The 18,406-nt window shown below is 52.8% G+C and overlaps 1 protein-coding gene across 3 annotated transcripts; it reads left to right on the top strand.

The window, feature by feature from the left end:
* The first annotated feature begins 325 nt into the window (after positions 1–325).
* Positions 326–16,985, top strand: ACBD4 (acyl-CoA binding domain containing 4). 3 transcript variants are annotated; one of them, XM_014596289.3, is made up of 11 exons: positions 412–494; positions 759–853; positions 1,931–2,051; positions 2,141–2,225; positions 2,674–2,794; positions 8,100–8,213; positions 10,727–10,833; positions 12,315–12,486; positions 14,469–14,656; positions 15,114–15,167; positions 16,229–16,985. In XM_014596289.3, the coding sequence occupies exons 2-11, from the start codon at positions 778–780 to the stop codon at positions 16,337–16,339; spliced, it is 1,149 nt and encodes a 382-aa protein (XP_014451775.1). In that variant the 5' UTR covers positions 412–494; positions 759–777; the 3' UTR covers positions 16,340–16,985. The 3 variants fall into 3 exon arrangements, with proteins under 3 accessions (XP_059582884.1, XP_059582883.1, XP_014451775.1); XM_059726901.1 differs by lacking the exon at positions 759–853 and having other exon boundaries at positions 326–494; positions 8,103–8,213; XM_059726900.1 differs by lacking the exon at positions 759–853 and having other exon boundaries at positions 326–494.
* Positions 16,986–18,406: the final 1,421 nt, after the last annotated feature.

The following is an 18,406-nucleotide window of genomic DNA, read 5'->3' as shown; positions in this document are numbered from 1 at the left end:
CACTGCCACGCAGCACGGCGGCCTGGAGTCAATCCCGCCGCCTGCAGCCCACGAAGAGGCCAGCCCAGGACCCGTCCCCAGCCCTGCTGCAAGGGCCGCCATGCTCTAACATCCACCGACAGGAGGCGCTGCAGGGGCGCGAGGCCGCCGACCTACAGCTCCCGCCAGCCCCCGCCGGCGGCGCTAGTGCTCCACTATGGCCAGTTCCTTGCGCGCCGCCTTCCGGGGGGAGCACTTCCCTGGGCGCGGATTGGCTCCGACGCAAAGGGACTCATTTGCATCGTGCTTTAAAGCTCCATGTTCATTGGACGGAGCAGGAAGGGCATGGGTATTACTGAAGGAAGGGGGGAGAATGAGAGGCGTGTTTCTATTGGTCGGGGGTTCTTATTCCCACCCCCCCGTCCGACACAACCCGGCTCAGGCTGGAGGGCGAAGGGGGTCAGCTGTTCGCAGCAGCGGGGCCGGGGCCGGGGCCGGATCCTGGCGCGGGCTGGGTGCGTGCTCCGGGCGCGGGGCAGGGGTAGGGGCAGGTCCAGGCAGGGTGGTGTGCATTGGCGTCTGGGGGGGGAAGTAGTGGCTGGGCTCCCCCAGGGCTGCGTGCCCTTGCAGACCTGGAGGAGGGGGACGTGGGTGTGGGGGACACGTGCCCCTGCTCAAGCTGGAGTCTGTCCCCCTGGCTGCCTAGGGAATACCTCCCTGCCCCTACCCCTACCCCTGCTGGGGCTGATGCAGGGATCCTGGCTGTGCTTCCCATACAGGTCCCAGGCGTGGATAGGGATGGAGCCCCCGGCACCCGACTACCAGGTGCAGTTCCAGGCTGCCGTCAGGGTCATCCAGGGCCTGCCCAAGAACAGTGAGTCTGGAGGGAGGGGGGGAGATGTCATGCTGGACACATTGTGCCCTGTGGGCTTCAGGAGACAGCCTGGCACTTGCCTGCCTCAGGCCTCCATGATGCCACTTTCCCTCCTGAGTGCACCCAGATCCATTCCCCCGATTGGCCCCTGCGGGAGGCTCTGATAGCATCCCCTCACCTGCTCCTGCCCAGCCCAGCATGCGGCACAGAGTCTGTATCCCTGGGTGCCCCCAGTTTGAGTCTTGCAGTGGGGCTCTGTAGGCCGAAGTGCCAGATCCTGCTCCCCTTGAAGTGTTCAGGGGAGGATTTGGCCCCTTCATCCATGGTATGAGTCATCCCTGGTCCTCCTAGCAGTAGCTGCACATATGTGCCTGACTTCCATCATTGGCCACACCGCCAGGGCTTTAGCTTGGGGCTCTGTCACAGAGGTCCTTGCCCTCAGGTACTCGAGAGCCATGACCCGTTTGAGCTCAGGGTGGCATCCTGTATGTGGCAGACTACCAGACCACATGGACCTTTACCTGGCTGTGTCACAGCAGCACCCAGCAGTGGGATGCTGAGCAGAGCTGAGCACTTCTCTGTACCATAGACTGCAGCAGATGCTGCAGTGGCATAAATTGGGCCAGATAGCTGTCTCTAGGTCTCTTTGCTGGCCCCGATACTCTGTGCCACATGAAGCTTCAGTTGTGTTTGAAGGGAAAGGAAATAATGAAGGAACAATGGCCGGTGTCCCTGCATGCCCTCTGCTCCTGGACTCTGTTCCTCTTTGCTTCCACTGTAGTACAATAACACCTTTCCATTTGAGGGTCTCTTGGCCCAACATCTTGGAAAGGTGCTGCAAGTTTCCCAGGGACTCCAGTTGCTCTGTTCTGTGTGTACTTGTTGTCCAGCCACGTGGTATTAGATGGGGCAAAGGGTTAGTGCTGGTTCAGTGTCTCTGGTGCGTCACACTGCCCAGCCCTGCAGAATTTGATGGGCACATCACAGCAGGACATGGCCTGCCCATAATGGTGTTAGGGAAGTGGCGTGTTGGTGAGTTCCTCTGGCCCTGCTCTAATGACTTTGCCCATGTTGTAGGTTCCTACTGCCCCTCCTACGAGGAGATGCTTCGGTTCTACAGCTACTACAAGCAGGCAACAGTGGGCAGCTGTGCGATCCCCCGACCCGGCTTCTGGGATCCCATTGGCCGGTACAAATGGTAAGGCTAAGGCAACACCCACGTGGTAGGAGTGTTCTGGGGTGCTGCCTAGCCCCGAGGGATCAGTAATGAAAGCTTCTGGTTGGCAGGGATGCATGGAACAGTCTGGGGAAGATGTCTAAAGAGGAGGCCATGGCAGCCTATATTTCGGAGATGAAGAGAATTGCTCAGAAGGTACAGATCTCTTTGCTGCTGTGCCATGCCAGGCTACTCCCTGCTTGCCTCTAGAGGCCTTCCTCAAGGGGAGAGTGCCCCTGAGCTCAGTGCCCCCAGCATCACCCTTGGGGAACTCAGGCCATGCTTCACAAGCTGGCCCTGCTGAGAGGCCTTGGTTTGGGGATAGCCTAGATTAGAACAGTGAGACCAATTTGGGGGACCTGGATCTGGAGCAGGGAATGCTGCATGTGAGAAGTGAGAGGCCTGGGCATCATGTGAGAAGCTGCTGAGGGAAGCTTTTGGAGCTCCCTCGTGCTTCCCTTGACAATAACTGCTGCTATTAGTTTTTTCCCCCACCCTTCCACAGATGCTATTCCCTGTCCTAGGGGCTTAATGACCTTTGCCAGGGCATGGTATCTTTTGTCTGCTAGCGTGGCAACATGAGAGCTGTTGGGGTTCTCTCCAGATCATCGACACGATTCCCATGGACAAGACCTCAGAGCACATGTTTGGGTACTTCGAGCCTCTCTACGATGTGATACATGACATGCCCAGGCCCCCAGAGTCCTTTTTCAAGAGGAAAGCTGGTAAGCCTGTCTGCTCTCAGAGCAGTGGGAGGGACCCGAGCCAGGGACAATGGCCTCTACTAGTCAGGCGTCCTGACTCCCAGACCCTTGCCCTAAGTTTATTTCCAGCTTTACCACTGACTTGCTGTGTAGCCTTGAGCAAGTCTCTTCACCTCAGTGCCTTAGTGGTCTCGTCTGTATAACGCTTCCCTTTTCCTGGCTTCTGCGTGTCCTGGTTCCTCATTGACCTCTTGTGCACTTCCTTCCTTCCTCTCTCAACACCCCTACCTAGAGGACAATACATGCATCGTGACTGCACAGATGAGGAACTGAGCACAGAGTGGCTAAGGCCAGCATCAGTGAGGAATTAAACTTGCAAGTTCCAGACTAGTGCCCTTTCCCCCTGGACCATATTCCCCCTCCCAGTCAGCTTTGACTCTGCAGTCTTCCAGCCCAGTGTCCTGACAGGCAGCACAGCCTATGCTCAGCTGGCATGGTGCACAAGCTGCTGGTGGGTCTGGGTTTGGGCAGCAGAGGTAGAGCCTCTTGCTACCTCCCCAGATGGGATTCCTGGCTCTGGAATTGGCCTTGCTGTGGAGGAGACTGTCTACTCTGTTTTCTCCATGCACGTGTCTGTAGCTTGTGCCATCTGCGATCATGTGGAACTGGACAGGACCCTCCTCTACTAGAGTGGGTGGGTGGGGCTGCATGAAAGCTGTGTTGTTCTCCAGCAGGCTCCACCCTCCGTTCCTCACCCCCATCTTCACACAGCTTGGGGCCCTAAATGCAGCCCAGTGACTGGCCAGCTGCACAGTCTGTTTGACCTTCCACAAGCCAGGGAAACTTGGCTGACCCTGCTTTGGCTGAACCTGACTCCAGCAAGCCGGGGCTTCTGTGGTTAAATGGGTAGGAGTCCAGCATTCACCGCCGCCTGTGTGACTGGCCTTTCAAAACATTGCCCTGATTAGCTCAGCCAAGTCTCTTCCTCACAAGGAGAGTTCGCAACAAGGTTACTTGAGCTGCTTCCAGCTGTGCTGTGCTGAGTGAAGACTGCTGCCCTGCCTCATGCACAGAGGGTCTGAGCAGGGCTTCTGGCTTGTGAGCGCCTCGGCTCCTCATGGAGCAGGGTTGAGCTGCAGAAATTGCACTCTCTGCATTTGGGAGCAGAGTTCATGCCTTTAAAATCATTGCTGTCTTGCCACTGCTGATGTCCAGTCTAACTGGGCAGTGAAGCCATGCTGCCAGTACTGGCCTGTGGAACTGAACATGTGAACCAGCACAGAGTCAGACTTCTGAACTGGGAGCCAAGCATGGGGTAGCAGTAGGGGGTTTGCTTCTGATCGGTTCATCGAGGAGCATGGGTCTAGCCACTAGAACACAGTTAATGACAGGAGCAGCTTTAGACTGGACTGTGGGATCCATCCTTAGCAGGTGTAACCTGTCAAACCTCACTGACTTCTGTAGAGTACTTGCAGTCTGTCCCCAGGGATCCCTCTAGGCTGGTGTTTTCTCCTGGACTATTGCATTCACATCTGCTTCAGAGGGAGCCCCCCCTGAATGCCCAGCAGGGAAGAGTCCCCTAGTACTAGGCAGTAAGGGAGCATCAGCTGGCCTGGCTCTCTCCCTGTAGCTGGACAGTGTAGTGCTGCATGCTGGTGTACTCTCTGAACTCTAGAGCAACAGTTACCAATCTGTGGTACACGTACCACCAGTGGTATGCATTAACAGATTTATTATAATTATATGACAAATTTGCTGATGGTACTTTAGGCTGTATCATTTTAAATTGGTGGTGCTCAGTCTGTCGGAGTTTGGGAACCCCTGCTTTAGAAGAAAGAAATGTGTTTTAGCCTCTCCCATGTGCCCCCAGGACACAAATTTTGAGCCTAAAAAGTGCTGGCTTCTGCCAATTTAATGGTGTGTCTGTTCTTGGCAGCCAGTTGTCACCTTGTAAGTGATTCTGAAAGGAGGCTGTCAACTTAGATTGGATGCAGAGGATTAAGACAGGGCAGTGTCTTCAGTGGGGTTCAATCATGACTTCAGTCAATCAAAAAACAAACAATGCAGTGGTTATTGTATGTTAAATACTTAACTTTAAACTCAGTTGAAGGCTTGTTTAGAAACCCAGCTCAGAAGCTTGTACTAGTACAAGCAGCTTCAGGTAAAAACTTATAACTAATTTTAAAATGCTGCTCAGGTGAAGAATCATGTTGTAGATTCATGAAGTGCTATAAACATCAGCCTTATACCTTCTACAAACAAAAAAGAATATGGAAAGCAGGGGCCCAAATCCTGCCATTGGTAAGTGGGCAGGTAACTTTGCTCTTACTTGTAAACAGCTATGGACAGGGGTACTCCCAGACAGAGCTAGGGGGTTATATAGTATTTTTAGTAAGGATATCTTAATAGCATAAAAATCTTTGCTGTTTTAAAACAAAATTGCTTCAGGTGCTCATAATGGGAAGCCATTTGAACTCTGAATTTATTAACAAACTTGTCATTTGATTCATATATACAGCAGGTTAAAACTTTCACATTTTAGGGGCTAAATTCAGGCATCTTTAGGCCGTGGAAATCTCCTTCAGCACTACTTAAGAGATTTCAGAGCACACATGACCTGTTTTGGAAAGTGAAAGTAGCTATTGGCTGAAAACCTTAAGCCAGTGATTCTCAACCAGGGAGACCCACAGCGTTAGCACTGACGTGTGCAAACATTAACACATGATTCACAGGACATCCCTGAGATTCCAAATTGGCATCCATAGCATCAGAAACAGTCTGAGCTGTTGTGCTCTTTGCCAGACAATAACTGCTCTGTATTATTTCTGTAGTCAAAATATAAGTGAAAGCTAAGAGCTGACACTTTCTGAGGGGTGCCTCGAGTCTCATGCAGAGTGCCTTGAGTCTAGGAAGGTTGGGAACCACTGCCTAAAATTGCCATCCAAAAATGGCTTCTCTTTTCCCCGCTCCAACCTGTTTATCACTCTCAGGATACAAGACATAATAAGAGACAAGCTGGAGTAGTAGGATTCCCTGCCTGTTAGTAGTCTGAGTTGTATAGCTCAAGAAAAGAGGCAGTATCCCACTGTGCAGTACAAGATGGGAGTTTCTTTGACAGAAATCCCGCATAGACAATAAAATACCTGTAGCACCTTCCTCAGCCTTGCGGCCCTCTTTCCCCACAGGCTCACTTTCCCCCACAGGTGATAAGCGGCACCAAACTTTTTTCTGTGAGCCTTGCAAGAGAGGACACCAGAGTGTCTGCCCTGTGTTGCCCTTCACAGCAACCTTGGCCTCCCAGCAGCATGGACAGTACCAGTGCATGAGGCTCTGTGATGTCAACACCAGCCGTTTCTCTGACCAAAGCATCCTGTGACATCTCAGCTGGCTGTCTTTGCAGTAACTCCTGTGGGGATGTGGTAGGGCCATTCCCACCCCAGATTAACCCGGCCAGCACCACTCTTGGGGCCTGGGAGGCTTCAAGCCTGTTGGAAGGGCTGGGCCTGAGCTCCTGTGCCATTGTATTCGAGAATTAAAGGACAACCACCCCCTGCTGAGGAACTCATGGGCAAAAGGCAGTACCATGGTAGTTACCCCTGCACCTCAGCCTCCCTACATGGGCACTCTGCCCAGCCAAATCAGGACGTGGTGCTTACACAGCAGGGCTCAGAGTCCACAACCCTTGCGAAATGTGCTGAAGATACAGATTAACCCTGTGGAGGTTGCAGTGAGCCACATCTGAGCTCACAGAGGACAAGTCAAGGGGTGGCTAATAAAGGAGTCCCTGACCAGCCCTTCTAGCAGCTAGGGGTGTCCTAGGGAGTGTTGAATCTGGGGTGCTGCTTCTGGTGAACATCTTATCCTGGATCAAGCTGCTCACAGGAAGCCCTTGATCCTGGTGATAGTGAAGGTGCTGCCTGCTAAGATTAGGGGTGTCCCTGGCACATGCTGTGCCTTGTGGACCTGATCCGTCTGCTCACTGGCAGGGCTGGTGTACAGTGCCTATAGCTGGGCACCATTTGTTCCTATCCAAAACCAGTCACAATGGCTCATAGATAGGCTGGAAGGGACCTCAGGAGGTCACCTAGTCCAACCCCCTGCTCAAGGCAGGTTTGTCCCTGTCCAAGCCATTCCAGTCAAGCGTTTGTCTAACACCACAAGGTGGTTGGTACATGGGATACCTCTGCCATCCTCGTGGAGATGGAATTGCCTGTGCCAGGCCAGGCTTTGCCCTGTATCATCTGAGATCCCAAATCAAGAAGCACTTTCCTGACTCTGCTTTGCCCCCCTGGGTTCCCAGGGAATAAGCCTATGCTGCCATCAAGCCGCTCTCTCTGCTGTGTGCTGTTCTACGGCTGTTACTGTCTAACTGAGAGACAACTGCTCTGCCTTCCATGCAGGTGGTATGGAAGGGATGGCCCCATCTCATGTCTCCCCTGTGCCTGGGCATGCTTGCTTGGGGTAGACTTTGCACTTGAGATCCGGTGGTCCCTGCCTATGAATGCAGGGTGTGTTTGCATATGTCTGCCACCCCACCCTTTCTTCACAGCCATACAGAACAGAGTTTCCCTCAAATCCTGGAACTGCTCTGACTTGGAGAGGGGGGGATATGAGCCATGAGTTTTGGCTCATTGTCCTACACCCGTCCCCTCTGCAAACACCCACATCCATGCTTGTGGGGAAGTGGTTCCATAGACCTGTAGTTCTTAAGACTTGAAGCACCCCTCAGACAATGTCAGGTCTTTAGCTTTCACTCGTTTCTTGAATACAGAAAAATAAAACAGCAATTCTTCTGTTGCAGACAACTCAGAAAGCCTACAGCAGGGCAGAATGTTCTTGGCACTATGGATTCCTATTTGAAATCTCAGGATTTGTCTTGCGAATCAGGAAGAGGTGTTGGCATACTTTATAGAGCTAATATTGAGTGGCACCTTTCAAAGATCTCATAGCACCCCACAGAATTGCAGCGCCTTGGCTGAAAATCACTGCTATAGGCCCTTTGAGGGATGGAAGGCTGTGTTCTCTGTCCTGATGGGAAAGCATCCCAGCTCTACCCATTCCAGCAGGGGAATCTGGGCACAGTGGTGCAGCGTGGATGCCTTTCCAGGGGGCGTTTCCATAGGCACCCAAAGAACTGGTTGTGGGTAAGTGGAGATGAGCCAGCTGGTAGTACAGCTATCAGCAAGACTTCATTCACTCAGCACTGTAGGGACTGGGCTCTGCTCAGCAGAATGGGCCTTGGCAGTGCTGAGCCTTTTGCTTAGGGCATTACTGTGCCAAAGGCTGACCTCTTATGGGCTGTTCTGACCACTCCGCTTCTGCGCAGAAGAAGAAGAGAAGGACTCTGAACCTACCAAGGATGGACAAGAGGAGAGACTGTCTGGGAACCATGTGGAGGAACCTCCATCTGGAGAACAGAAACAAGAAGAACAGACCCTGGGTGAGTTCTCAATGTCTCCAGGAAGCACCTTCTCAGGGGAGGCTGCACTGGCTTTTGTGCCTCTGCAGTGGAAGAAGCAGTCTTGTGTGGCATGTCACCCAGCCTCTAAGCTTGCAAGTCAGCTGTGTGGGACTAGGACAAGCTGTCTGCTCTAGCAGCAGCTATACTTACAGTGTTGATAAAGATATGCCTTATACAGGTGGCAGAGTTGCTGCTGCTAATGGCTACAGCAAGGGATAGGCAGATAGGACTCCTGGTTCTAATCCCACAATGTTACTGACCTACCAAGTGACCCTGGGCAAGTCAAATCTCTTCCCACCCCCACAGCTATGTTATGGGAGTAATTAGCTTATCAGCATCCATCATGTATTTGCTGGGATGAAGCTCCCTGGGGAATCTAGCCACTGTAGCTATTAGTAATTCTGGAGGGGGTGCTTTTCTCTTGGTCCAGTGCTAAGGTGACTGTCTCCCCAGTAGAGCCCTAGTCTTGTCCTATCAGGCTCAGCCTCTCAGGCACTGGGCTCTGGGCCCTCTGGCCCCAGGCCCTGTGCCTGTGCCTTGAGCCTGACCCTTAGCAGGACTCAAGATGATTACATGTCCCTAGGGTACTAATGGGACCTCCAAACCACCCCTCACAGTCCCTTCCACAATCCCCCAGTTTAGAACTCTAACCCAAAATATTTATTTATAACATAAATCTCTGATTGGGTCTAAGCCTAAGTCCCAGCTCCTTGCTGTATCCCTCAGCTCCCCCCTATCCTGAGTCCTGTTCTCCTACTAATCAGCAGCATTTGTACTTGCTTTTCTCCCAGGGTAGTCCAGGCATCAGCCAGGAGCTTCTCTGCAGCGCTTCTGCCCTGGAGCTCTTCCCTCATCAGCTCCCTGAACCAAACTGCCCACTGTGGCTCAGGCCCTAGGTTTATATGGCTGGAAGCCATGCCCACATGTGCTTCATCATTTAGCTTGCCAGCTCAACCCGAAGGAAACTATTGCTGGCCTCTGTTATATCAACAGCTTGTCTCCCGTGCAGGGCACTAGCTCAGTGTGCTACTGCCATGTAGCTGGTTCTGCAGTAAGTACTTATAGGAAGTAAATCTCCAAGTACCCGTTCCCTGGCCACTCATAATAGGCAGCTTTCCCCTTCCCGAGGCCTGTCTCTGCTGGTCCTTCACTCTTCAAGTAACAGGAGCCTGTGGTTCTCTGTTACAAGAGACCATAGCATAGACATAGGGGAAAATCCATGTCCTCCTTACACAGGGTGGCAGACACATTAACCCCTGTCCTGCCTATTTTTGCCTTGTGTAATTGTACCCTGCCTCATTCCCCTGCTGTTCTTGCCCAAGAAATTAGTATTTGTGTTTCCTACCAGCAGAGTGCCCAGCATTGCTGCAATACTAAATGTATCACCCTTGGAGTTGGCTGTTTCCAGCCCCTAACATCTATGAATCTATGAATCCTTCTTGGGTACAGCTTGTAAAGCTTTCAGCCTGAGGAAGGCATTCTTAGTCATGTCCCCATGCAGGAGCTATTAGCTGAAGGGCAGCCTACTAACTGAAGGGGTTCTCAGGTAGCTGTGTGTCTGGGTTGGAGCAGAGGACCCAGCTCTTACTGTGCAGGGGCAGGGAATGGCCCCACCAGCAATTCACTTGCTGCTTGGGTTTTATTTGTGCGGTCTGCAGCTAGACTGGCTTTGTGAAGGGTAAATCCAAGTAAGGAAATGAGCTGGCCCTCAGTGCTGGGTGCAGGTGGGAAGACAACACTTGCAGGGGGTGGCAGTGTTCCTGGCTGAAAGATTGTCTTGTGCTGCAGTGCTGGGATGTTGCTGTCATCAATTGCATGTTAGGGCACTCAGGGGCCTTGTCCCCAAGCCAATATATGCCCTGCATGTACTCCCAGCTGCCAGCCAGCTGGGTGTTTACCATTTGCAGGTCCCATTCCAGCAGCATTCCTTCTCTCAGCCAGGGGCTGCACATGAGAGGATCAGCCCTGCCCTACGGTAAACATTGAAGAGGCAAGTGATGCATAACCTTGGGTTATGACCCTGCTCTTATGCCTGGAGATGAAGAATTACCTAGTGGGCAAGTCAGGAGCCTGGTTTCCTGCCTGTGCTACTGGCTCCGTGACAGGGAGCAAGTCTGTTCCCCACAGCTTCTGACCTTGCTGTTATCTGTGCCTAAGTTTCCCTTTCTGCACACTGAGAAAGATGCTTGTCCCTCTCATACAGATCAGGTTGTAAAGCCAGTGAAGTGCTTGCAACTCTCCCAAGTGAAAGGGTCTAGTGGCAGAGTGTTAGGCACCCTCTGGGCCTTGCCTTCTGCACACAGATCTTGACTTAACTTCTTGCCTTTCAAGAGATTTGTTCCATCCCAAAGCTGCAGGGTCACCAAGGACACTGATTAGAGTTAGTAGCTCTGAGCCCTGTTTTCTTTACTGCCACAAGTGTGCGACTGCCAGTGCTCTTCCAGAGAGCTTCTGTCCTCCCCTGGTGCTGAGCTGTGTGTTTTCCATTGCAGGAGGAGGGCTGGACTGTGCCGATGAGGCACTTGAGAACAGCCAGCTGACCAGCGACTCGGAGAGCGAAGTGTTCTGTGATACCCTGGAGCAGATGGAGGCAGACCAGGTAATGCTGCTTGTGATGTGAGAGGAGCTGAAGGAGCAGCCCCACAGTCAAATGGATCCTTCCTGGCTCCCCAGAGACTGTTAGCTACTCAGCCACCAACTGCTTGGCCTGGCCTGCACCCCAGAAGCCCTGCCCTGCCACTTCTCACCAGGCTCTGGGTTCCCTGCTGGCCTCTGTGCCACTTTTATGGAGCCCCAATGCCCCTTCCAGTCCCTGGGCACAGGAACACTGTTTTGCTGCCATCCCCAGGGCCAAGCCTCATAGACCTTGAGTGATATAGAGGCTGGGTCCATGCTGCCTTTTCAGTATTAGAGCCGCAAATGTTGCCATGGGTAAGATATTGGTAAGAAAAGGAAACACTGGGGTTACTAAACCATGTAGAGATAGGGGAGAGAGCAAAAAGGCCTCCTCTACATGCATCACTCCCCTCACCCACTCTCACCACCCAGGACTAGTGAGATCTCCTTCCTCCGTACCTGTGGTCTTTCCTCCTCTCTTCCCAGAATGGCCACAGCCAGGAGAGAGCCAGCTGCCTCAGGATGTCGCCTAGCAGAAAGGAGCATGACTGGGCAGGGAGCTAGGGACTGGTCTTCTTTAGTTGTACAAATTGGTGTGACTCTAGGAAGTATGCAGACCGCAGTCCAGTCTCTCTCACCTCAGGTGTTATTGGGTAATTCTTTGTGCTGCTGATGAGCTGCAAGGACAGACAGCCCCAAACAAACCTCACTGCAGTCCTCACGGTTTTGCATGCACCTTTCCAGCCCACTCCACAGCAACAGGGGAGTTTGGCAGGTTACCCCAAGACCACAGCAGGGAGTCCATGCTGAAGCCTAACTTGCTAAGTGGTACCTCACAGGTCCGGAACTAATGAACCTGTGAGATAGCACCTAGCAAGTTGGGCTTCCCAGCCTTAACAGTGCTTTGTGTCTTCAGCTGTGTCCTGTGCCATCAGTGTCAAACACCAGAAAGTCTTGTGTGTTGTAGTGAGGAAGTGCAACCTGGTGGGTGGAGGGGAGCTGGTACTCATGCACTTGGGTTCTCTTCTAACCCTGTGGCTGGTTTGCTGTGAAATCTTGAGTAAGTCACTTGTCTCAAACCTGCCTCCACCAGGTATTCATTAAAGTGCTCTGAGAGCCTCAGCTGACGGGTGGTAGGTGAAGGCAAGTAATTGGAGCTTTCTGTTAGCTCCATTGTACATATGGAGGAGGTGAGGCACAGAGAGGGAAGGGACTTGCCCAAGGCCACGAAATGAGTAGGTGGCATAACTAGGAAGAACCCATGAGATGACTTCCCTAGTGCCTTGCCCTAAGCATAAGGCACCAACCCCCCTCCCAAACCCCAGACAATGTCCTGTTAACCTGAACACCAGCCCCCCCACCCCCAGTCCCCAAATGCCTCACATTCTCACCAGCCCCACTAGTAGCTAAGGGTTATAGCCCCCGGCCTCAGAGCAGCTATTGTTTCTATTTCCACTTGTGCAGGCTGGTCAGCTCCTAGCCAAGCAGAGCCCTTCCTTGAGCAGCCCTTGCAGCATCCAGGCTGATGGGTTTGCTTCCTCCACCCTAGAGATGACTGAGGAAGGAGAGCTGGCTGAAGGCAGAAGACAAAATGGAAGAAGCAGTGGAAGCCCCATGGGCCTTGGCACCAAGAGAGGTGGGTGCAGCAGGTGCTTGTGTGGGATTGGGATTGAGCTTGCCTCCCTCAGGGGCTTTCTCTGGAAGCGGGTGGGCTGGGGCTAGTAAAATCCACTCTGATACAGGCAGCTCTGGCAAGCTGACAGTCTGTGGGTGTGGTGTGAGCAGCTCACTGCATCTGTCGGGGAAGTTTATCTGGGGGAAGCAAAGACTGAGGTGAAACACTGGGAGTGGGGGGGTCCTGGCAAGTCTAGTTTCTTGTAGGAAAACCTGCAGAAGGATGCTGATCAGCGAAGAAAGTCTTCCTTCTGCCTGTGGGCTGTCAAGTCAAATCCAACCCAGTCAGCAGCAACTGCTGGCAATTTATGTCCTTAATTAACTGGACTGGGTGGTCTTGGCTGAGTCCTGAGGAGGGCAGGTGTCTCATAGTCTGAGCAGGGAGAATGACGAGTGAACATCCACCCCTCCAAAGAGATCTCTCAGGGCAGGACTGGGTTAATTCGGTGCCATCATAGGGCCCCGATCCTAGGAGGTGCTGAGCGTCTACCCTGTGCTATGCACTGGTTTTCCCACTCCTCGCTTTTCCCACTCCTAAGGGGTGTAACTTTCCCCCATGCAGGCTGGGCCCAGGTGAGAGTGAGGCTGGCATCCTGCCCTGGGCACAGCTGGTCCCATCCACACCTATCTCCTGCACTAATGTTTCTGCAAGCCCATCCCAGACAGCTTGGCTTTGTGAGGTTAATATGTAAGGAAACTGAATAAGGCAGCCCCTGAGGATGGGAAGGTGGGGACAGGGCTGCCAAGCGACCCTGGGGTTGGCTGGCTTCTTCTCCACCCATCCCAGGATCTCTGTCTGTGTGGCTTACAGGAGGATGATGGTGTTGCTGAGCAGTGGAGTCCAGGATGGTGAGGACTTTGGGCAGTGAGGCAATCTGTCAGCAATGCCAAGCCCTCTGTCTGCTCCCCATCACAGACAGGGCTCAGCCAACAGTGCTCCTTTTAAGGCAGTTTCTTCCCTGACGTTCTGGCCTGGTGGGCCCAGGGCACAGAGGGCTGCAGTATAACCTTAGGAGAGGTGGCTTGCTAGGACAGGTGGGAGGGCAGGGAGGCAGCTCTGCTAGTTTTCTTTCTGTTCCCCCCCCTCCACCTTGCTGCATGATTTGGATGCACTAGATGAGCTTCTCAGCACTTCTGAAGCCCTAGCTACTTTGATTTAGGACCCACAAGGAGCTACGCTTTTCTGAGAATGGGCCCCTGGAGGCTCCAAGCCCACAGTCTCTTAGATCATGTGCTCCACACAGCCAGGCTGGTTAGCTCCAGGGGTTGCTGTAGGACACAGAACCTCCCCACTCTTCAGTCACAGGCACGGTGGCCAGAAAGGTATCCTGTCTAGCTGCTGACTTGAGACAAGGCCTGGATTTCTCTATGGAGCAGCTGCAGTGTCTGAGCAAACTCCCACCAGCACTGATGCGTGCCATACACCCCCAAAGGAGCAGCCCTAGGGACAGACGGGGCTCTCTCGCTGGACAGAGTCTGCAACAAGGAGCCGGTGGCTGTGCTGTGGACACCCATGTCCTGGCACCAAGCTGACCTTGCCAGATTGACACCCATGTCAGCCACCAGTGGAATGAGGATCGATCTCTGTTGGCTTCAGCTGTGATGGGAGCAAATGGTCTAGAGAAGGGAGAACCTGGGGAAAGAAGAGCAGAGAGAACTGTTATCATCTTTCCCATCCCTGTGTCTTCCCCAGCAGAGCCTATCTCCTGTCTGGCCTTCACAGAATCCACTGAGTGAGGATTGTATTTGAGGCATGTATTTGATAGGGTTTCCACCAGTGAGCCTTGTTCTCCTATGATGTAACAGTCCTTGACCTACAGGGTGTGTCTTAATGATCAGCTTTGGGCCAGAGACCTTGCTTTAGGCACACAAGTGTTTAGCAAGCTGATGGCAGTCTTGTCTAACCTATCCTTCTGGCCTCTCTGTCTCCTTCCTGCCACACAGAGCTACAAATTGCCACAGCAGAGTTGGGGTCCGGAGACAGCCTAGACACTGATGTTGGGGCCCAGAGGAGCACAGGAGTGAGGTTGGAGCTGGATGTGCAGGTGGCTGGAGCTATCCATGCCCTGCAAGACAATATGCAGAGCGTTATGAAGAGGCTGAGCCATCTAGAAACTGTGACTGCCACACAGGTATGTGACTGACACATGGGGATGCACTGCTTGGGCCACAGAAGGCTTCATGAGGCGCTCTCATGAGGAGAGGGAACTGGCTATTTCCCATGGTACCCCATGTACCTGGCTAAGATTGGAAGCAGATGGCCTTATCCTCAGAATCTGAGGAAAGTCCTGCAGTTAGGAGCCCAATGTGAGCTGCAGGGCTCTCTCAGGCAGATGGTTCTGCTCTGGCCCTTGTGGTAGGGGACTTAGTATAGGGCTCCTTTTCAGGGTTGTGTGCCTGTGAAGTAGAACAGGCCCTCAGCATGCCCTTAAAATGGCAGCGCTGCTCCTACACAGAGGAGATGAGGCTGAGCTTTGGTTACAGTACACAGCTTCCCAGCTTCTGAGGCAGATACCACTGTGGGCAAGGAGTTGGCACCTGTTACCAGCCAGCCTGGGCCACACCAGTCAGAGCCTGCTTTTCTTTCAGATGAACGCTTCTGGACAAGGTCCTGACAAGCCACTTGCCGCCTTCACTGGACAGGTACAGTTCTCAGACCAGTGTTGGTGCCCAGGCCCATGCTCCTGGCACCCCTCCTTAGTAACTACAACCCTGCCTCAACCTCCCATTCACACATGTCATGTGACAGAGCTGCACTGTAGCCATGAGTAATTTGCTGGGGAGCTAGATCCAGTTGTGTGAGAGGATCAGCATAGGAGGGAGGAAGCCCTGGGACAGAGGGACTGTAATATGCTTTCAGTGGATGGGGGAAGCTGGGGCCTGGGGTTGGTCCATACTTGTGAGTCCCAGCCCCAGTAGCTGGTGAGCCGTACCCACTGTACACCTACAGCCAGCTGTCAGCTAGGCCCTGTCCTGTTCTGTGGCTGATCTTGGGCACAGTGAGTTGGTGAGATTTATATCTATGTTTTGCTGCTCCCTAACCAGCCCAGCACACTTAGAACCTTGGCATCTAAGGTGAGGCAGCCAAAGTGAGTGAGTGAGGACAGGTGTGTGCAGGGACACAGGGTTGGGGGGAACCTGGGTCTTAGTCCCCTTTCTGTTACAGATTGAAGTGATCTTGGGCCAGTCACAAGCCCCTTTCTCCTGCAGGGCAGACCTTCACAAAGAGCCCACTGGGGCAGCAAGCAAAAGGTTCACAGTCTGGCCTTTGTCTCTGCCTCCATTTCCCTGTCTGTGACATGGAGATAGTGTACCCTTCTCCCTCCTCTAGAGGGGCTGGTGGTAGATACGCACATGCAGTGATTTCAATGCAACGGGGACAGAAAAATCAGTGGCCACTTTGGGCTTTAATATTGTCTCAGCTGCTCCACTTTGGAAAAAGCATGTGGGGGTGCTTGTCCTTGGGGGAGGCAGGGACTGTGAAGTCTAACAGGGCAATTGTAAGGGGCATTGTCCTTTCACTGGAGAGGCCAGGAGTTAGTAGAGGAGAGACCCAGACCTATGTGGCAAAATGCAGCAACAGCAGTCTCTGCAGTCCTACTGCCTTGCTGGGCCCCACATCTGGGAACATCCTGGTGTGCCCAGACTTGCCAGGGGTATTACCCATTTCTCCCCTACCATGCGCTTGTCTTTCCTCTCTGCAGAAGCCATCCCAATGGCCCCTGGAGATCTCTGCCCGCACCCTGCTGTTCCTCATTGCATGGCCCTTCATTGTCCAGTGGTTGCTGCGGCGTTTCCAACGCAGGAAGAGGTGATCTTGTCCTTGTTCAGCGGCCCTGGCCAAGTGGAAGACCTGGCAGCAGCAGGAAAGCACTGTCTTTGGGCTTGGGGGAGCAGAACTGACCCGCCCCCCAGGCCTCCTGCCTGCTGGGGCAGCTCCACCATGGATGGTAAGCGTGATTCTGCTCCCCTGGAGCTCAAAAGGAAAAAAAAAATCAGTCAAATCAGGACTCTCAGGGGATGACAGCGCTGTCCCCACATGCCAAAGCAGCTTCTGTGAATGACTGATGAGTCCAAGTGCTTGGGACGAGGTGCCTGATACAGCACTTACTCTTCAAACCTCGAAGTTATATGTTCAGCTGGGTCTGACTGCAGCCTGGGCCTGCCCAGACCCTGGTCTTCTCTGCAGGAGAAGTTACCTGGTGGAGGGGATGGGGTGACCCACTCCTGACACAACAGCAGCACCTCTGGGTCGCTCTTTTTTTCTCCACCCTGATACTCAGGTTGCCTATGTTACTACAGTAATATCTAAGGAAACATCCCCATTAAAGAAAAGGTGGGTTTTCCTCCTCTGGAGAACAGTTGTGTCTCTAGCCAAAGGGTGGATGGGGCTGCTCTTCTGAAGTACACCCACCCAACCGGCACAAAAATAAAGACGTTGTTGGCCATAGAGAGGAAAGACGACGTTGTGGCGAGTGCATTCTCCTGGTGTGTCTGAGTTCAGTTCCCTGTTCTTCCACAAACTCCCTTTGTGGCAGAAGGACTTCATTTAGGACCTGTTTTCCTGGCCCCAGTTACAGTGCACTGATGCACTTGCTTGAGCTAGTGACCTCATTACAAAACATCATGCAAACCACATAAAGAGATTAGAAGAGTTGTTCTCAACTGTTATAGGCTTGAGGCAACCCCATTAGACTCAAGGCACCACTCAGAAAATGCCAGCTCTTCACATTCACTCTTGTTTTACTGTGGAAAAGCAACAGAGTAATTCTCCTGTTGCAGAGACTTAGATCACAACAGGTTAGGGTGTCTTTGACAACGTGGATTCTGATTTGAAATCTCTGGGTTCCTCTTGTGAATCCGGTGTAAGTGTTCGTACATCTCATAGTGCTAATAGCGCATAGCACCCTTGAAAGGATCTGATGGCACCCCAAGCTGCCACAACACCCCAACTGAAAATCACTGGATTAGAGTATTAGCTACTGAGGCCCAGTGGGAACTATATTCCTATCTGATGCTGCAGTCCACCCACCTGCTGGGCCAGATAGCACCAACTTAAAGCACTAGGAGCTTTTACATAATATGGGCAGGAGTCAGAGCCCAGGACAGCACTGCTGCAAAGGCAGCCACCACATCTGTGTGCTTCACCTGCCCCTCTTTACATCAGATGGGATACCCCTGCCCTGCTTCAGGAGGGGTGGGGAAGGAAGGAAGCTGGACATGCCCTATAGTAATAGGAGCTAGATAAGCATCTTGTAGATCAGTGGTGCAGGAAGAGGCACTTAGCCATGGGGTTGTGTGATACTTGCAGTTGTAAGATCGAGTTTTCAGTTGCTTTTAAGTTTTTGCCATCCTTCACCTGTTCAGTTAGAAGTCACCCAGGCCAGCAGCCTGCCTCCATTTCAGTTACACTGGATCAGCCATTTCTGGAATCCTCACTAGGGAAAAACAACATCCTAGCCATTTGCTGAAAGAACTCAGCCACTTCCACTCTTTAGAGTGGGGCCTGGAGACTTGGCTGGATCATGTGTTGTCTTGCTGCTGCTGTTCCTGTGAAAATCTGCCTGAATTATGAACCTCTGAAAAAACTGCTGTGCTGAGAGAAGGCTTGTTAGCATTGGGCTGGTCAAGTTACCAGAGATTTTGTCTGCACTGAGCAGAAAAACTCAGAATGAGAGAACATGGGCAGGAGCTAGCAGGGAGATGGGCTGGAGCAAGGTTGGAGCTGAGGAGATGGGCAGGCAGGCACAGGAGCAGGGCAAGAGTTGAGGAGATGGGCAGCTGGGCCAGGGCAGAGCAGGAGCTGAGGACACAGAGGCAAGTGAGCCTGGACTCACTAAAGGACACAACCTTACAGAGCCTGGAGTGGGATTGCTGGCTCT

This window comes from Alligator mississippiensis, chromosome 4 (assembly GCF_030867095.1).
Source record: "Alligator mississippiensis isolate rAllMis1 chromosome 4, rAllMis1, whole genome shotgun sequence".
Lineage (NCBI taxonomy): Eukaryota > Metazoa > Chordata > Crocodylia > Alligatoridae > Alligator > Alligator mississippiensis.
Note: the sequence above shows the minus strand (reverse complement) of the source record. Positions and strands in the feature narration are given on the sequence as shown.

What these genes read in the sequence shown, in the direction of transcription:
- ACBD4 (XM_059726900.1), top strand. Translation starts at nt 353, where the DNA reads ATGAGAGGCGTGTTTCTATTGGTCGGGGGTTCTTATTCCCACCCCCCC. An exon ending in TGAAGAGAATTGCTCAGAAG is followed by an intron (nt 2,226 to 2,673) that starts GTACAGATCTCT and finishes GGTTCTCTCCAG; the next exon opens with ATCATCGACACGATTCCCAT. An exon ending in ACAAGAAGAACAGACCCTGG is followed by an intron (nt 8,214 to 10,726) that starts GTGAGTTCTCAA and finishes TTTCCATTGCAG; the next exon opens with GAGGAGGGCTGGACTGTGCC.